The sequence below is a fragment of the Esox lucius genome, chromosome 14, assembly GCF_011004845.1.
Source record: "Esox lucius isolate fEsoLuc1 chromosome 14, fEsoLuc1.pri, whole genome shotgun sequence".
Lineage (NCBI taxonomy): Eukaryota > Metazoa > Chordata > Actinopteri > Esociformes > Esocidae > Esox > Esox lucius.
Window position 1 is genome coordinate 9,914,261 of NC_047582.1, and position 16,649 is coordinate 9,930,909.

Here is a 16,649-nt window from a genome sequence, read left to right on the forward strand (position 1 = left end):
ATTTCGTCTCTGTACTTCCTTCTAAAAGAGTTCTGATCGATATAATTACCGTCACAATTTGGGGGCTCGTCCGGGATCCTAATCCTGCTCGGTTCGGGTCCTTTTCCAAACAGGTTAACCGTACACGCCCAGTGAACAATCTCTGGGACTCTAGTATCGTCCAGAAGAGGCTTATCCTTTGACGGGCTGAGAAAGAGTGTCTGACTGGAGCTGTGACTCGTGCCTGATCAGTACAGGTATACCCGGGCTTAAATTTCGTCTTCAGGAAGTACGTGCACATTACAGTCAGCGCTTAAAGAAAAACTGTTAACAGTACGGTGGTTGGACCACTGTGTTAAAGACTAGTGTAAGGTATATCTCCAAAAGGCTGACGAGCTTATTAACGCACGCTAGGCACGTTGATCGAGGTACCAGGGTGACTGGTGGAGGTTTGACGACCTCACCATTGTGTTCGCTCTGGATCCGGGGTTTTCGCCACGCTTGGGGTTTGCTGGGTTTAATTATGGGTAAGTGCGACAGTAAATCTTTGCCGGTCTCTCGTGTTTACGCTGGACCGGCAAAAATTATCTCTGACGTTTATGGTGTTTGGACATGTGAACTTTTGCTTCTTTGAGTGTTATTAGGTTTTTCCGGCGACTGGCATTTTCGTTCGGTGATGGATGCGCGGTCAGCCGGGGTGATTGGAGGTAGATGGACGTGGTAACGTATGGAAGTTGCAGTAGGCATAATGCGAAGTAGTTTGGAAGGCGTAGGCTACGGGGTGTAGAAAGTGTGGAGTGATGGAAGCTTTGGGAAAGTTGTGTGGAGTTTATTGATCTGTGTTGTAGTTTTTTGCTCAGGTTAGATGGCTTGTTCTCCTCTGACCTCCCGTCACCCCACCCCACGGAGTTCAGCTGGGCCGATCGGTGGGTCTCCTTGGAGGCCCGCTCGGGACACTGCATCGTTGGAGTCGTACAGTTGACGTAGACAACCCTTCTGGAGGCCGAGATTTCCCCCGTTTGGTTTCGCTCTATGGACCTTTTCGTCGTGACCGTGGTGGTGCTTGCTCTGCTTTGGAAGTGTTGAGTCTACGCAGGTCAAGAAAGGTTCTAGAAGTGAGGTGTTTGCAGCGACTGAGAACAAAGAAGATTACAGACCCAGGGTTGTTGAGGAAGAGACTGTGCTAACCGCTACGTTAAAACGTTATGAAGCTACCACTAGACATTCAACTGGACATTGGATTTGGGAAGATGCCTGTGCGAATCAAGACAACGGCTGTACAGACGTATTGTTCCCGCAAGAATAGAGACAGTTTCGGCTTCTCTTTGACCTCGCTGTGAGTGATCCCACGGGAACACGCAGGAACGCTGTACCGCCTGAGGGGGGGGGGTGCGGATGGTCAGACAGGAGACGGACCAGGGGGAGAATCGACCGGTGAGATCATTCCTTAATACAGTTTTCATATGCTTTACTAAACTATGTGGTTGGTTTTTGTATGTCGGATTTGATGGTTTTGTGGAAGTTGATAGATGGATTTGAGAAAGTTTGATAACTAGAAGTTGTCTTTGGTGTATTTTAGTTATAGAGACTGTAGTTAAAAACATGTTGTTTTTGTTTTCCGTGTCCTGACTCCCATTCCTGTGCAGCTAACCTATTGCGTTGCGATTAGTGCTGGATTATAAGCAGTTGGACTGCGGCAGTTGGACTGCGTGATGGAGTATAGCATGCTCCTGTATATAATGGTTTTGGATGTTGAATTTTGAACATGTCTGGTTGTGGTCGACATCTAATAAATGCATTTGTACATTTTGGTATTCCCTGTGCACGAGGGATCCGATTGGCTGCATTGAGTATTCCTTGATAGAATATTTGATCTGGTTTACCAAGGTTGGTGTTAACTTGGAAGTTTTGTAATCGCAATGTTTTGTCTTGTTTGGTGTACATTTGGGTGAACGCATTCATTGCGTCGTTTTTGTGGTTCTTTGGGGAGGCCTACTCTTTCGGCTTTTGCCGAAAATTGAATTGTGAAATTGAATTTGCCTTCTAGTGTTGTGCTGATGGCTGGCACACGTGGGAGTGTTAGCCTGATAACTTGAGTGTTAACTTGAGTGTTAGCCTGTTTAAGACAATATTGTCCTAAATTTAATTAGAGGGATAGCTTGGTTATTGGTATAATGAGGATTCTCTGATTTGGTGAAGTATGGTCTCTTGGTTTCGTAATGAGGGGTAAAAATAGTGTTTTCTCTCTCCTTGTATGGAGTGGGATGCAGACCATAGCGAAACTTTTTAGTATTAAGATAACACGCTGTTTCCAATGAAGACTGGATTCAGCCAATGTAGTCATAGCCTGCAAAAGAGGGTAAAATCACTACGGCCCGTTTATTCCCCAAATAGCCAAAGCCTGTTTATTCCCTGTTTAAATAAACCCGTAAAATTAGACATCCTATTTTAAATGCTAAATTGAGTTTGATTAAATAATATAGTTTCTCTTATATGTATTTACCAACGATAACTGGGATAATACTTGTGTTTTTAAAACCAACGCCTGATACTCGTTCATGGAATTTAAATTCTGGAATGGTATATTGACTAGTGAACAAATAGGGTATTGATGTAACAGTGTTTAAGGCCTACATTGAGTTTCCTTTGGATTACTTATTGTACCTTAATTATAGTGACGTCATACATCTGTTTTCTGTCTGGATTGCCATTCTTATGAGTTTCTTAATTTCCACCCTAATGTGGAGTTGTTGTATAGATATTGATAAGCACATTTTTACAAACTGCGAAAATATTAGATGGGTTGGACACTAAATCTAAAATCTCCAGTTAACAAAGGATGTTGGCTAAATTAATAGGATAGTCTGAGGACCATAAACAAACATTTGGCCTTTTTAATGGCATACCATAAATGGGTGGTGCTCAGAGTAGCAACCTTTCCCATTACATCAGAGTAGCCTATTACTAAGGGTTCAATTTGAGTGTTCAGACTGTCCTCACCCGTGGTAATTTCCCCTACATTAGTATGTTTAGTTTTGGGATGATCAAAACATTAAGTGAAGGCGAAATGCATGTTCCTCTCAATAGCTTTAATGTTTATATTTATGATTTTGAATCAAATTGTAGTAAGGGTGGAGACCTTAAGTCATCCAATATATTTAATTGCTAGAACAAATTTGATGTCTTTGCATGACATATACATGATTTTGGCAGATCGCCACTATTTTGAATGACATAGACTTCCATCTAAAATTGAGAAAATTCTCTAGACTTTAGGAGGTAAATTGAGTCATGATGTTTGTTTGGTATCAACGTAGTTTGGCCGTTGCCTGTGGAAATGCTAATTTTGATATGCTAACTTTGGGAGTTCCTTCACACGAGTGTGGTACAATTGTTTTTTGATTTCCTTTGTGGATGTTTTTATCATTTTAATTTATTTTGGTTGCATAATAGGTACTTAAAGAAGTTACGTGAATAATCTAGTTTGTCTAATTGGGTTTTTGAAAAGTTTGTTTCATGCAAAATCTAACATGATCATGGTTGAGTGGAATACATCTTACCATTTTGAAATGGTTTGGATAAGAAATAACTAATTTGATGGGAGTTTTACTGTTCAGTTTATTTGATATTTGATTAGAAGTAATCCTTTTAATCTCATGCATTATGGAATAAGTGGGTAAAAACGTGCAGGGAGCACATTTTGTTATTTCTTACATGTTTGCTAAATTTTGCCATGTTTTAATTGATACTGAGAAAGTAATTCTGAGAGGTACAGACCCCTTGGAGCACTCCACTCACTGACACAAAAAAAAAGTTTGAGATGGGTTTTAACTTGTTTGGACTCCTTAGAAGAGAAACAGACATTATCAAAATTGGGTATTCTGAATTTAATTTCTGCCCTAGTAGGCAATCATTGGAAAGTTAATGGTTAACAGAGGTTTCTTTGAGGTGAATGATGAAAAGAAAAAAAGGTTTGTTTCACTATTGTTTGGCCTGGGTTGTTTCTCAAGATAACAACAGTGTCCCTTATTGATAAGGTGAAAGAAAGACATTGGAAATATAGGGTTTGAGTGTTTGATAGTGTGTGATTCCAATGTATCAGCAAGATGCAACAAGCTAACGTAATGGACATATTTGTGATGATGTACTGTGCAGTTGCAACTAATCTTCTCAAGATTCACAGACAGGTACAGGACACTTGAAAGCGATTCGGCAATAGAGGACTTGTTGGAGCCCAGAGAGAGACTGAGCTTGGCTTAAAAGTACAACTGTGAGGTGGCTGAGATGACATGGATCTCACAGACACACAGACAGACTGTCCTACAGCTGAGAGAGGAGTCTACTCACGTCTACAGGATGCTGGGTTCCTGTGAGCTGGACTGATTCAAGTCCTGACGATTCTGCAATGTGATGGAGAAGGCAACCTCCGGCCGAGGGGATGGAGGCGAAGGTAACATCTCATCTGCTGTCCAGGTAGCTGAGAGAGGAACCTGGGGTCGACAACACACACCACAGGAGTGTGAAAGCTGCTCTACCAACTCCCATTGAAGGCCCGCTGTACGACATCAAGTCTGGAGACTGGGTAGTCATCAAGGACTGCAAGAGAAAGCACTGGAGCAAGCCACGTTGGTTGGGTCCATACCAAGTTCAACTGGTCACTCAGTCTGCGGTCAAAGTTGCTGAACACCACACACTGTAATAAGGCTCCATGATTAGAAGATACGGCGAAAGAATAGGTAAATTGAAGTTACCTAAGGGTGGCATGGGTTGTGGTGCTAGTAACTAACAACTCCAACACATCCTGTGACCATGGAGCCAGAGAGACAAGGACCATGGAACTCCTTCAGGAGGTCTGGAGGAATGAGATGCACCATTGGGTGTTTTCTTTATACATGTTGCCTTTAGGGGCTATTATAGGAAAGCACAACTTGTCTTTTCACTGTTATGCTGATGATTTGCAAATTGATTTGCCTATGAAACCAAATGACAGTGTCGCACTACACTCCTTGCTTAATTGTAGTAATGATATTAAGATGTGGCTGTCACAAAACTTTCTTAACTTGAACAAAGATAAAACAGAGTATATCATCTTCAGTACTTCAGCCACGACAAACAGTCAATCTTTGAGTTTGGGAGCACTGGCTTCATACTTAAAGCCAGCTGTCAGAAATTTGGGGGTTACTTTTGAATGCAATATGAAATTTGATAAGCAAATTAGCAATGTTGTTAGAATGAGCTTTTTCCAGCTCCGTCTCCTAGCTAAAGTTAAGCCATTCCTTAACAGGCATGATCTAGAAAAGGCGATCCATGCTTTTATTAGTTTATAAGGTTGGATTACTGTAATGCTCTCTATGTTGGTTTGAATCAAACCTCCATCTCACGCCTTCAACTTGTGCAAAATGCTGCTGCTCGGTTTTTAACAAACACATCTAGACGTGCACACATCACTCCCGTTCTTTACACCCTACATTGGCTCCCTGTGCGTTTTAGAATAGATTTTAAGATTTTATTGTTTGTTTTTAAGGCCCTAAATGGCCTGGCCCCAGAGTACTTATCTGAGATTTTAACCTTGCGTGAGCACAGCCTGTCTTTGCGGTCTTCTAACCAACTGGTTTTAGAAGTCCCAAGGTCCAGGTACAAACGATGGGGTGATCAGGCTTTTGCGGTTGCTGCCCCGAGACTCTGGAATAAGTTACCCCCTGATATTCGCACAACTACAGATGTTGCTCTTTTCAGGTCTAAACTCAAAACCTGTTTAGAATGGCTTTTAATATGCAGTAGTGGTGTGACAATTTCCTCTTCCTGTTTCTATGTAACCTTTTATGATTTTACTGTTTTCTACGTCTTATTGCAATATATGTTGATTTATTCTTGGTTCCTAATGTGAAGCACTTTGGATACCTGCTGGTTGTTGTAAAGCGCTATACAAATACATTTTGATTGATTGATTGATTGGGTGCCTGCTGATTTTTAAGTATTATCATCGTCATACCGATAATGTGGATTTCTAAACCGCACTGTGATGATTATGGACAGATCGGAAATATGACACCTAATGAAGCAAGGAAAGAGACATTTGTACACCATGAGAAGAGGCCTGAACCACAGATACAGACAGGGTCTGATTGATGTTAATCTCTTGTGACATGATGAGCTGCCCCCCGGATGGGGATTGCTATGTGCTGACAAGCCCAGTGTTGAAGGATAATGAGTGGTATTGGACTCACCTGAATACAGGAGGGAACTCTATGTTCCCCTCACACCATTTTCCCAACCATGTGAATAGGTGGAGATGTTATGATAATGTTTATTGTACTGTCAACATGTCCAAACCTCTAGGAGTAATCCAGGATAACTGATGTTTCAGTACCAATGAGGGTACCACCCCTTGCAGATCACCCGACTTCCCTAAAGGTAGACCCGCTATGAAATGTCCCTTAACAGTTGCACGTACTACTGTAGCTCCTACTCCTGCACCACGTCGTTCTGAACCAGGTAGGGTAAGGAGAGCACTGTTAGAGCCAGACAACATAGCCCTTAGGATAATGGTTGACTATGCAAAACACAAGAACATGACTAATTGTTGGACTTGCCAACACATACCAACATCTTCACGTTCTCCTATGTTAACCCCTATCCCATTTTCAGTAGCAGACTGGCAGGCACATGGTTGGGAAGATGTGGCAGCACAAATGATGCTGCCAGATAAGGACTGTTATTCCCCGTCAGCCATTCCTGACCGGCAGAGTGGGGCTAACATGGATTTGGTCTATATGGTGATAGTAGAATGTAATAACCACCGTCGTCCTATGGGGATAAACATATCCAAATTATTTAGGTTAACCTACACTGAGCAAATAGGAAAAGGTGGCTTAATTGTAAGGATACAAATGACTCTGGTGCAGACAGACTGTCGCACTAAGGAGGATAGAATCAGAACAGGGAATGGTCCAGGAGCAGAACATTTGTGATGACTTTGGAAGTACATCTAATTGGCATGAGAGGACTTTGTAACAGTGATGAATTGAAGGATGCATTCAGTGATGGGTGTTTATGATGATTTTAACATAAAAGGTTTTGCTGTACTATGTTAAGATTCTGTATAATGACAATGTGTGATCTTGGAGTTTATACGAAGGTAATCGTCTAGAAGAATGTAAAGGAGGATCCAGACATTTCAGATTGGTTCCGTTCTCTAATCCTTGGGGTAATAATATTGACTGGGTCATGTTGTTTAAGAGTACTGTTTGGTTGCAGTCTACATCCTAATGAGTGAACTGTTTAAGGTTTGATACCAAGGTTTGACATGGTATCAAGAGTGCATTTGAGAAATGTCTGTCTTTCCATTGGCTGGTATGTAAATCTTTACTTTGATTGTGACACACGTCTGTATAATATCAGAGGATTATTGGGTATTTGGGCCATGTCCTCCTGCCTAGACAAAGAAGGGTGTCAGTCTTTATGTTCCTCAGGAATGTGGTCCTTGGGGGGAAGTAAGGTCAGTTGGCCCCTTGTGGTAAACACAACAGTAAACATTATGGCAGGAAGGATAAGGTGGGGGGACAGCCCGCCCTTTGGGTAAAACCTATGTGACACAAGACAGATGGGCAACAACTTACCACACCCCTTTTCTATGTTATATATACTGCTGAATGACCTGTATCGAGTTAGAGACTCCTCGGACGATTATGTTTGTAAGAATTTGACGCGTCTCTCTTATTTGCAAATAATTAATAAACTGTAATATTGTGTCAAAAGAATTTCGTCTCTTTTTGTTACTCCTTTAAGAGTGTCGATCGATGGAATTGCCATCACATAGGTGAGGGGGAGGGAGGAGGAGAAGAGGGGTGAGGGAGGAGGAAGAGGGGGAGGGAAGAGGAGAGGTGGGAGCAGGGTCGCCGCTAAGAATTTTTTCGATGTGGGAGCAGGGCCGGGCCTCATTCACACCTCATTCAAACAAGTCATATTTATCTGTGATATGTGCTTAAATCTGCACAGATTAAATAGTTTTTGCTCTTTTACCTTTCATCAGCCTCTATCACATATTTTCACTCACTCCCTGCTACAAGGACTGATCCCTCTGCAAGCATGAAGCATAAAGTATTGTCAACCCTAAATTAAAATAAACCATTTAACCTGCTTATAGCCTAACATACAATACAACAGGCAAGTTGATGTTAATGTGGCTAAGCTGCTTTCAGTTGAAACTTCTACAAATGATTGCTTGGAATATCTTTTAGTTGTTGCTATATGAGCTCACCTTGTCTCACGTCTTTAGTAACACCATCAGGAGCTACTGAAGTACCTGATGCTGCTCCACTCTGTGACTGTTTCTGAGACTAAGGATCATGTGTTTCATGATGTTTAGCTTTTCTAGGTGAGGACAATGGATAATGTTAGCAATTTATCAAGAAAACACTCTTCAGTCGTTAGCATTACAGTTTATTATTTCAGGCCTAATCGTATATACGGGAACAAGTATCCTGACAAAAAAAGTACCAGTACAGAGACCAACACAGTTCCCATTGTAGGCAGTGGACAGGGGTCAGCATGGGCACCCTGACTGGTCTGCAGCTACGCAGCCGCATACGCAACAAACTGTGATTTACTATGTGTTCTGACACCTTTCTATCAGTAACAGCATTAGCTTTTTCAGCAATTTGAGCTACAGTTGCACGTCTGTTGATTCGGACAACAGAGACCATCATTTGCTCCCCTGCCGCCAGCTCACCGCTTTTCCTTCTTTAGACCACTTTTGATAGATACTGACCACTGCAGACCGGGAACACCCCACGAGGGATGCAGTTTTGGAGATTCTCTGACCCAGTCGTCTAGAGTCAAAGTCGCTCAGATCCTTATGCTTGGCCAATTTTCCTGTTTCTACCACATCAACTTTGACAACAGAATGTTCACTTGCTGCCTATTATATCCCACCCACTGACAGGTGCCATGATAACGAGATTATCAGTGTCATTCAATTCACCTGTCAGTGGTCATAATGTTATGGCTGATGGGTGTATATTCCTTTCCAACTGTACAGGTGACGACATCAGCACTTGCAGAATGTACATACAAGGAATAGTTGTTGCCATGATGTAACCTAGGGAATGCAAGGTTGCATAGAGACATTGATCCAGGAGACATACGTAATCATATAATTTTGGTTGCCCAGACAACTTGGCGAAAGCTAACACATGACAGCTGGGGCATGTTACTATTGGTGGTTTACTAACTCAGCTCTCCCAATAAGGAATAGAGTCCTGTTCACCTTTACAGTACAAGGAGCTGGAGCCCTCCTCCTGCTATTAAGACGTACCCCCAAAAAGGAGACGACTTCTAGTGGTTTCTGCTAGGCCCAAGGCCTAGTTTTCCACACATACAGTTGTGCTCATAAGTTTGTGAAGTTTTTGGCATTGTTTTTGAAAATATGACTGATCATGCAAAAAGACAATCTTTTTTTGGAGGATAGTGATCACATAAAGCCATGTATTATCACATAGTTTTTTGGCTCCTGTTTAAATCATAATAATAACAGAAATCACCCAAATGGCCCTGATCAATAGTTTACATACCCTTGAATGTTTGGCCTTTTTACAGACACACAAGGTGACACACACAGGTGAAAATGGCAATTAAAGGTGAATTTTCCCACACCTTTAAATTGCAGTTAGTGTCTGTGTAGAAATAGTCAATGAGTTTGTTAGCTTTCACGTGGATGCACTTAGCAGGCTAGAGACTGAACCATGGGGAGCAGAAAAGAACTGTAAAATGACCTACGTAACAAGGTAATGGAACTTTATAAAGGTGGAAAAGAATGCAAAAAGATTTTCAAACCCTTGCAAATGCCAGTCAGTACTGTTCAATCACTTATTAAGAAGCGGAAAAATTGGGGATCTCTTGATACCAAGCCAAGGTCATGTAGATCTTGACAAATTTCAGCCAAAACCTCCAGAAGAATTGTTCGGGATACAAAGAAAAACCTACAGATAACCTCAGGAGAAATACAGGCTGCTCTGGAAAAAGACAGCGTGGTTGTTTCAAGGAGCACAATACGACGATACTTGAACAATAATGAACTGCATGGTCGAGTTGCCAGAAAGAAGGCTTTACCTCGCCAATGCCACAATAAAGCCTGGTTACAATATGCCCGACAACACCAAGACATGCCTCACAGCATCTGGCACACTGTAATTCAGAGTGACAAGACCAAAATAGAGCTTTATGGTCACAAACATAAGCGCTATGTTTGGAGAGGGGTCAACAAGGCCTATAGTAAACAGACTACCATCCCCACTTTGAACAATGGTGGTGGCTTACTGATGTTTTGGGGGGTGTGAGCTCTAAAGGCACAGGGAATCTTGTGAAAATTGATGGCAAGGTGAATTCAGCATGTTATCAGAAAGTACTGGCAGACAATTTGCATTCTTTTGCACAAAAGCTCCAGCACGACAGTGACTCTAAGCACAAGGCCAAGTTGACCCTCCAGTGGTTACAGCAGGAAAAGGTGAAGGTTCTGGAGTGGCCATCACAGTCTCCTGACCTCAATATCATTGAGCCACTCTGGGGAGATCGCAAACGTGCGGTTCATGCAAGACGACCAAAGACTTTGCATGACCTGGAGGCATTTTGCCAAGATGAATGGGCAGCATACCACCTGCAAGAATTCAGGGCCTCATCGACAACTATTACAAAAGAATGCATGCTTTCATTGATGCTAAAGGGGGAATACATAATATTAAGAACTAAGTGTATGCAGACTTTTGAACAGGGATCCATTTTTCCTTTTTGCTATGTTTTGTTTTATGAGTATGCCGTTCTGTAATGACCTACAGTTGAATGTGAATCCCATAAGAAATAAATGACGTGTTTTGCCTGCTCACTCATGTTATCTTTAAAAAGGGTGGAGACTAGCAGAGATGCATTCAATTACACTTTTTACAAAATGAGAGCCATTGTCTGATGTCCATTTTGATGGTAGGCCCCATCTGGGAATAATTTCCTGCATCCATTTTGTTTTGCAATAGCAACAATGGCTGTGTCATGTTTACATGGAAATGCTTCTACCCACTTGGAGAATGCATCCACCATTACCAGGCAATATTTGTATCCCTGGAATGGAGTCAATGTAATGAGGTCCATCATTAAGTGCTCAAATGGCCTGTCAGGCCTTGGGTGGGCCGACATTGGCATCAGTGTGCCCCTACCCACATTGTTAGTCATACAAATCACATATTTTGCAGAGAAATGTTCAGCATATAGGGAAAATCCTAGAGTAAACCAAAAGTAATGGACAATATTCACAACCCCACCCTTGGAAACATGGTTATGGCCATGTGCCAACTTAGCAACATAGGGGTAACAGGAGCGAGGAAGAACAGGGAGGTCATTAGGACCAACCCAAAGCTTCAGAGCTTTAAAGCAGTGCTGGGACTCCCCAAGCCAATAACCAAAGCCCAAATGATGAGCCTTTTGGGTATGGCCGGCTACTACAGAGCCTGGCTTCCAGACTTTGCTGAAATTACACAGCTTTTGTCTGATTTCATTCATTTACTGGATTGTCTCAAACACTCTCGGTCTACCTCTCCCCTCACCCCTTTAGGGTCGTGCATGACTTTGGTACTCTGTGGCACCAACGCGGGTTCTTAACAGCATCTGGTAAGACAATCTGTTGTTAGTTGCTAATCTACTGGACACTATCCTACTACCAGACTCCATTTCTGTGTGCAAGTGTCAGGCTCATTCTAACGCCTCTGATCCCATCCTCAACGCCAAATTGTCGTGGAAATCACTCAAATACAAAGGCCTTACTAAATGACTGGATTATACTTAGAATAAGCAATATGATTTCATTGTACTAAGGAATAGCAACATTTCTACCACAGATCCTAAAGATTTGTGGCACTAACGAGCCAGACTAGTATACCAACATTTCCACCAGAACAGCTAAAATGTTACCAGCCCTCTTTGCAACTGTATTTACAGAGGAACTGGGCAAGTAATTTATAAACAAATGTTTTCTCTATATATTTTCCCAGTATTCATGTTAAGTTAGTCTGTGCACAATGTTATAAATCCACTAGAATGACAACTCTTTTGTGAACTGAAAGTAACCCAAGAATAAGTGTAAATAAGCAATGTATAATGCAAACATTTATTTATTTATTAAAAAAGAATATATATATATATAATAACAGTGCATGCAAAAAAAAAAACACATAACTAAAGTGAACAAAACATAATTGGAGCTGACTTCACTACTCGCCCGAAATGTAAACTACTCGCATTAGGTGAGCGAAGAGGGAGCAAACTTAATTTCCAGCCCTGCATATGACATTGTACCTAAGATGCTGATTCATTTATGATACTGATTGATTCATGTTATACAATGCAAATGTGCACCAAGCTAGATACCTGGCTGACTGCCTTCAATCTAAACAACTGCTGATATTAGCTTAAAACATTCTTAAAATGTGTCAGTTGTGCTCACCTTTCTTTACAAAGAAATTAATTAGCAGTTGTTTTCCCTCAGTTTGCACTTTCTTTTCTTTTTGGTACCCCATTTCCCTTTCTTGCGGAAAGGCATGAGTCTATAATAGTAGCAGACACTCTGCTCGATTAGCTGCATTTAGAGATTTATTCTGGTGCCGGGTTGACTAAACCAATTTGAACCTTTTGTAAGGGCTGAGAGTGACCTCAGAGCCTCCACTATATTTTTGGGATAAACAATCCAGTCAATCAACCGATTTATTCAGCAAATGTAAATGTATTTATGACACGAATAACTTAGAAATAAAAAATGTGCAAACAAATACACATTTTCATTCCAAGATTTTCGTGGGCCCTCCTCCCATTGGGGCCCTGGGTAGTCAGTCCCACTTTCCCCTCACTTCGACTCTCCTGGATGGGAGGAGTGGAGGAGGCCTGGAGGGAGGTGGAAGAAAGGAAGGAGTGGAGGGTGGAGGAGTGTAGGGAGGATGTGTAGAGGGGGGAGTAGTGGAGGGAGGATGAGTGGAGGGAGGAGCCGAGGGAAGGAGGAGAAAAGGACATAGAAGAGGAGAGGCAGCAAAGGATTATGGAGACAGAGGATGGGATTATACAAAGAGCAGGATTTTAGAAGGGAAATGTAGTTTTCAACATTTGCAATGGAAAAGAACCCTCCCAGCATATTCTTTTTTATAACAAACAAAGAAATATCTTAAAAGGTAAAAACTGTTGTATTTCTTAATAGGCTAAGCTGTCAAAGGGTTTCTTACCGTTTATTTTAAATTTCACAAGTGTAATAATATTTTATGTTGAGTTATTATAGGAAGAAAATGCTGAGAAATAGGCTAAAATATCAGTGCTGGGTTGCTATTATATTCTCCCACTTAGAACTCCAGTGTCTTCAGGTACTTTCCTGTCGTTGCCACAGTTCTCCACTGGGTGTCACCCTGCAGGGAAGTGGTTCAGGAATAAGCTGGATGGATTCCAAATTCTTCAGCAGTAAGTCAGCTGTACTTAATAGTTGAGGTGATTTAATGTTTACACTTATGACTGGTTCATATTAAAAAACATGACTTACATAACCACATTTTGTTATGTCATAATGATGTATTTACACCCGAATCGCCGTTATTTCTTAATGTCAATTTAGATGGAAATCAACATTTTTGCCATTACATTTATTATCCAGTGGATTGTTGTTCACTGCAAAGAATATAATACCAAAAAATATGTAAATAGTTTGCAGACAATTCCCCACATTTTCTCAAGCATTCACTAATGGTGTCTGTTCTTAACTACAGCCAAGAGTAGTCATGGAAATGATGAATTCGTACAGATCACATCCCAAGTTCAATTTCAAATGTTCTTCTTAAGTCTAGATTCCTATTTAAACAAGTATTAGTCATGCTAAACAGAAATAGATTGCAACAACTTTGCAATTTGCTTATGATTAGTTGGTGCCTTCTGAAAACTGATTAGGCATTTTTCTAGAAAATAAGTATTTTCCCCAGAATTGTCTACATAAAAGTACTCATTAAAAGATGAACTGTCATAAATGAATCTTTCAATGACAGAAAGATGCTCTGAATAATAAGAGCATCTCCTAAATGAATAAAATGTTGATGTAAATGATGAGCAGACAAGAAGAAACTGAAAATTGAATCACGCTTCCCAAATGTGGACCAAAGTGCTGCAAAACGTGACAAGAGATGAAGCAAGGCACCACAAGGAGTCAGTAGAGCGCAATGAGACAAGGTGATCCTATTCATTTACTAACCCAGCAAACCTGAACTGTGCAGGTCAATTGTCCCGCCCTCTGTGGGACCACTGGGCTAATCTGTGAGCTTGATACTCCAACCCTGGTCTCACAGCTAACTGCCTGGCAGTGACTTTACCATTGCTAATTTTTATCGATAGGAATGTGACAATATCATTAAATTACAGGTAAAACATTTGAATTTAATACAACAAAGGTGGTTTTGAATTTGTTCTTGTGTAATGAATGAATGACAAGATGCTCACCATTCAAACAAAATAGAGTCCTGAATCCTTGTAGTAATGCTTGTGGACAACACACTAGTTTATTTGATCTTGAATACAAATGAAGAAAATCATGTTCCAGAACCACATGGCACGTTTCAGTTGATTGCAGCATCCAGGGAATCTACGGTGCAGTTCATTTACACTGAAATATTGAAAAATCTGAAAGAGAAAATATTGAAAATGGAAAAAAGATTTGTACCCTAAATCTAGCTCAACAACACCTATGTGCATACCTGTGCAGTCGTAGCTTAACCCACTATAATCAGCGGAGTGTAAACATAGTATATATATATATTGTTGCACCAGATGAACTGTCAGTTCTACACAGTCAATTATTCAAGTTTTTCTTAGTTGTGTACCCTCACCCTCTCTCCACATTCCTCCTGTACTCACCCTGGCATTTGACCCATTTTCTAGGCTTCTTTTTGGCATGTATGTTTAATGCCACATCTAATACTTCATGAGTGGTCAATGCTTCTTGAAGGAATTTAAGATTTTTTTGTTTCTGTTTTTCCTTCTTTTGGATTCTGTGTTGGTCGATTTTATTGCGTATCTTGTCAAGAATTGACTTCGGCATCTCTGTTTGGATTTCTTTCTTGTAGGTTGCGTCGGTCTCTTCTATGACTTGTGTGTCCTTTGTCTTTCCGTTGTTACTTCCTTTGGCATTTTGTTCTATTTGTCTTTCTTTCAGTGCTTTTCTTTGTTTGTTTTCCTTTTTGGGATTTGATCTCATGTTCTTCATTCCTCCATCGGTGCCTTTTTCCATTAGTGCTAGCTTTTCAATAGACAAATTCACTTTGGTTTCTTTTTTTACTTGTGTCTCGAATCTTTTAGCCTGTTCTTCATTTGGACTTTCTTTTGTCACTTTAAGTTTGTCTTCCATTTTAGTATTTGATCTCTTGAGCTTCAATCCCCCATCATTCCCACTTTCCAGCAGTTCAAGGTCTTCAATTACCAAATCCATGGTAGTCTCTTCAACTTGTTTGCCTATATTTTTCACATGTTCTTTGGCAGTTTTTTCATCTTGAATGAGTTCATTTTCTTTTCTTTTTTTGTCATCCTCTCTAGCATGTTTGTCCTTGGAACTTTCTTTTGCATCTTTAAGTGTGTCTACCTTTTTGGAATTTGATCCCCAGGCACTTGACAAATTCCCTTCGGTTTCGTCTTTTGCTTGTTTCTCTAACTTCATATCATGTTGTTGCTTTGCATTTCCTTTGACAACTTTGCTCTGTTTATCATCCTCTGTAGCATGTTGTTCCTTATGACTTTCATCCACAAATTTTAGTTTGTCTTCGTTTTGGATTTGGATTTGATGTTTTGGACTTGATGTTCTGTGCATTACTCCCACATCCAAGTCATTTTCCAGTTGCTCTAACTCTGCAAGAAAAAAATCCATGTCAGTCTCTTCTTGAACATGTTTCCTTACAATTTTAACATGTCCTTTGGCATTTTGTTCATTTGGACTTCCTTTTATTACTTTTCTTTGTTTGTCATTATCTGTAGCATGTTGTACGTTTGAACTTTTTTTCATGACTTTCAGTTTGTCTTCCTTTTTGGGATTTGTTGTCCTGTTCTTTATTCCCACATCCAAGTCATTTTCCAGTTGCTCTAACTCTGCAAGAAAAAAATCCATGTCAGTCTCTTCTTGAACTTGTTTCGTTACAATTTTAACATGTCTATTGGTATTTTGTTCATTTGGACTTCCTTTTATTACTTTTCTTTGTTTGTCATTATCTGTAGCATGTTGTACGTTTGAACTTTTTTTCATGACTTTCAGTTTGTCTTCCTTTTTGGGATTTGTTGTCCTGTTCTTTATTCCCACATCCAAGTCATTTTCCAGTTGCTCTAACTCTGCAAGAAAAAAATCCATGTCAGTCTCTTCTTGAACTTGTTTCGTTACAATTTTAACATGTCTATTGGTATTTTGTTCATTTGGACTTCCTTTTATTACTTTTCTTTGTTTGTCATTATCTGTAGCATGTTGTACGTTTGAACTTTTTTTCATGACTTTCAGTTTGTCTTCCTTTTTGGGATTTGTTGTCCTGTTTGTTCTTCCCACATCCAAGTCATTTTCCAGTTGCTCTAGTTCTTCAACAAAGAAATCCATGTCAGTCTCTTCTTGAACTTGTTTCTTTACATATTCA

General features: G+C 40.5%; 1 protein-coding gene across 3 annotated transcripts; it reads right to left on the minus strand.

Annotated features, from left to right (window-relative positions):
* Positions 1-14,574: 14,574 nt before the first annotated feature.
* Positions 14,575-16,643, minus strand: LOC114840858 (myb-like protein X). Of its 3 annotated transcripts, none has more exons than XM_029125165.2 (3): positions 16,457-16,643; positions 14,899-16,356; positions 14,575-14,664 (listed from the first exon to the last, which is right to left on the minus strand). In XM_029125165.2, the coding sequence occupies exons 2-3, from the start codon at positions 16,271-16,273 to the stop codon at positions 14,639-14,641; spliced, it is 1,401 nt and encodes a 466-aa protein (XP_028980998.2). In that variant the 5' UTR covers positions 16,274-16,356; positions 16,457-16,643; the 3' UTR covers positions 14,575-14,638. The 3 variants fall into 3 exon arrangements, with proteins under 3 accessions (XP_028980998.2, XP_034152721.1, XP_034152720.1); XM_034296830.1 differs by having other exon boundaries at positions 14,899-16,119; positions 16,220-16,643; XM_034296829.1 differs by having other exon boundaries at positions 14,899-16,643.
* Between the last annotated feature and the right edge of the window lie 6 nt (positions 16,644-16,649).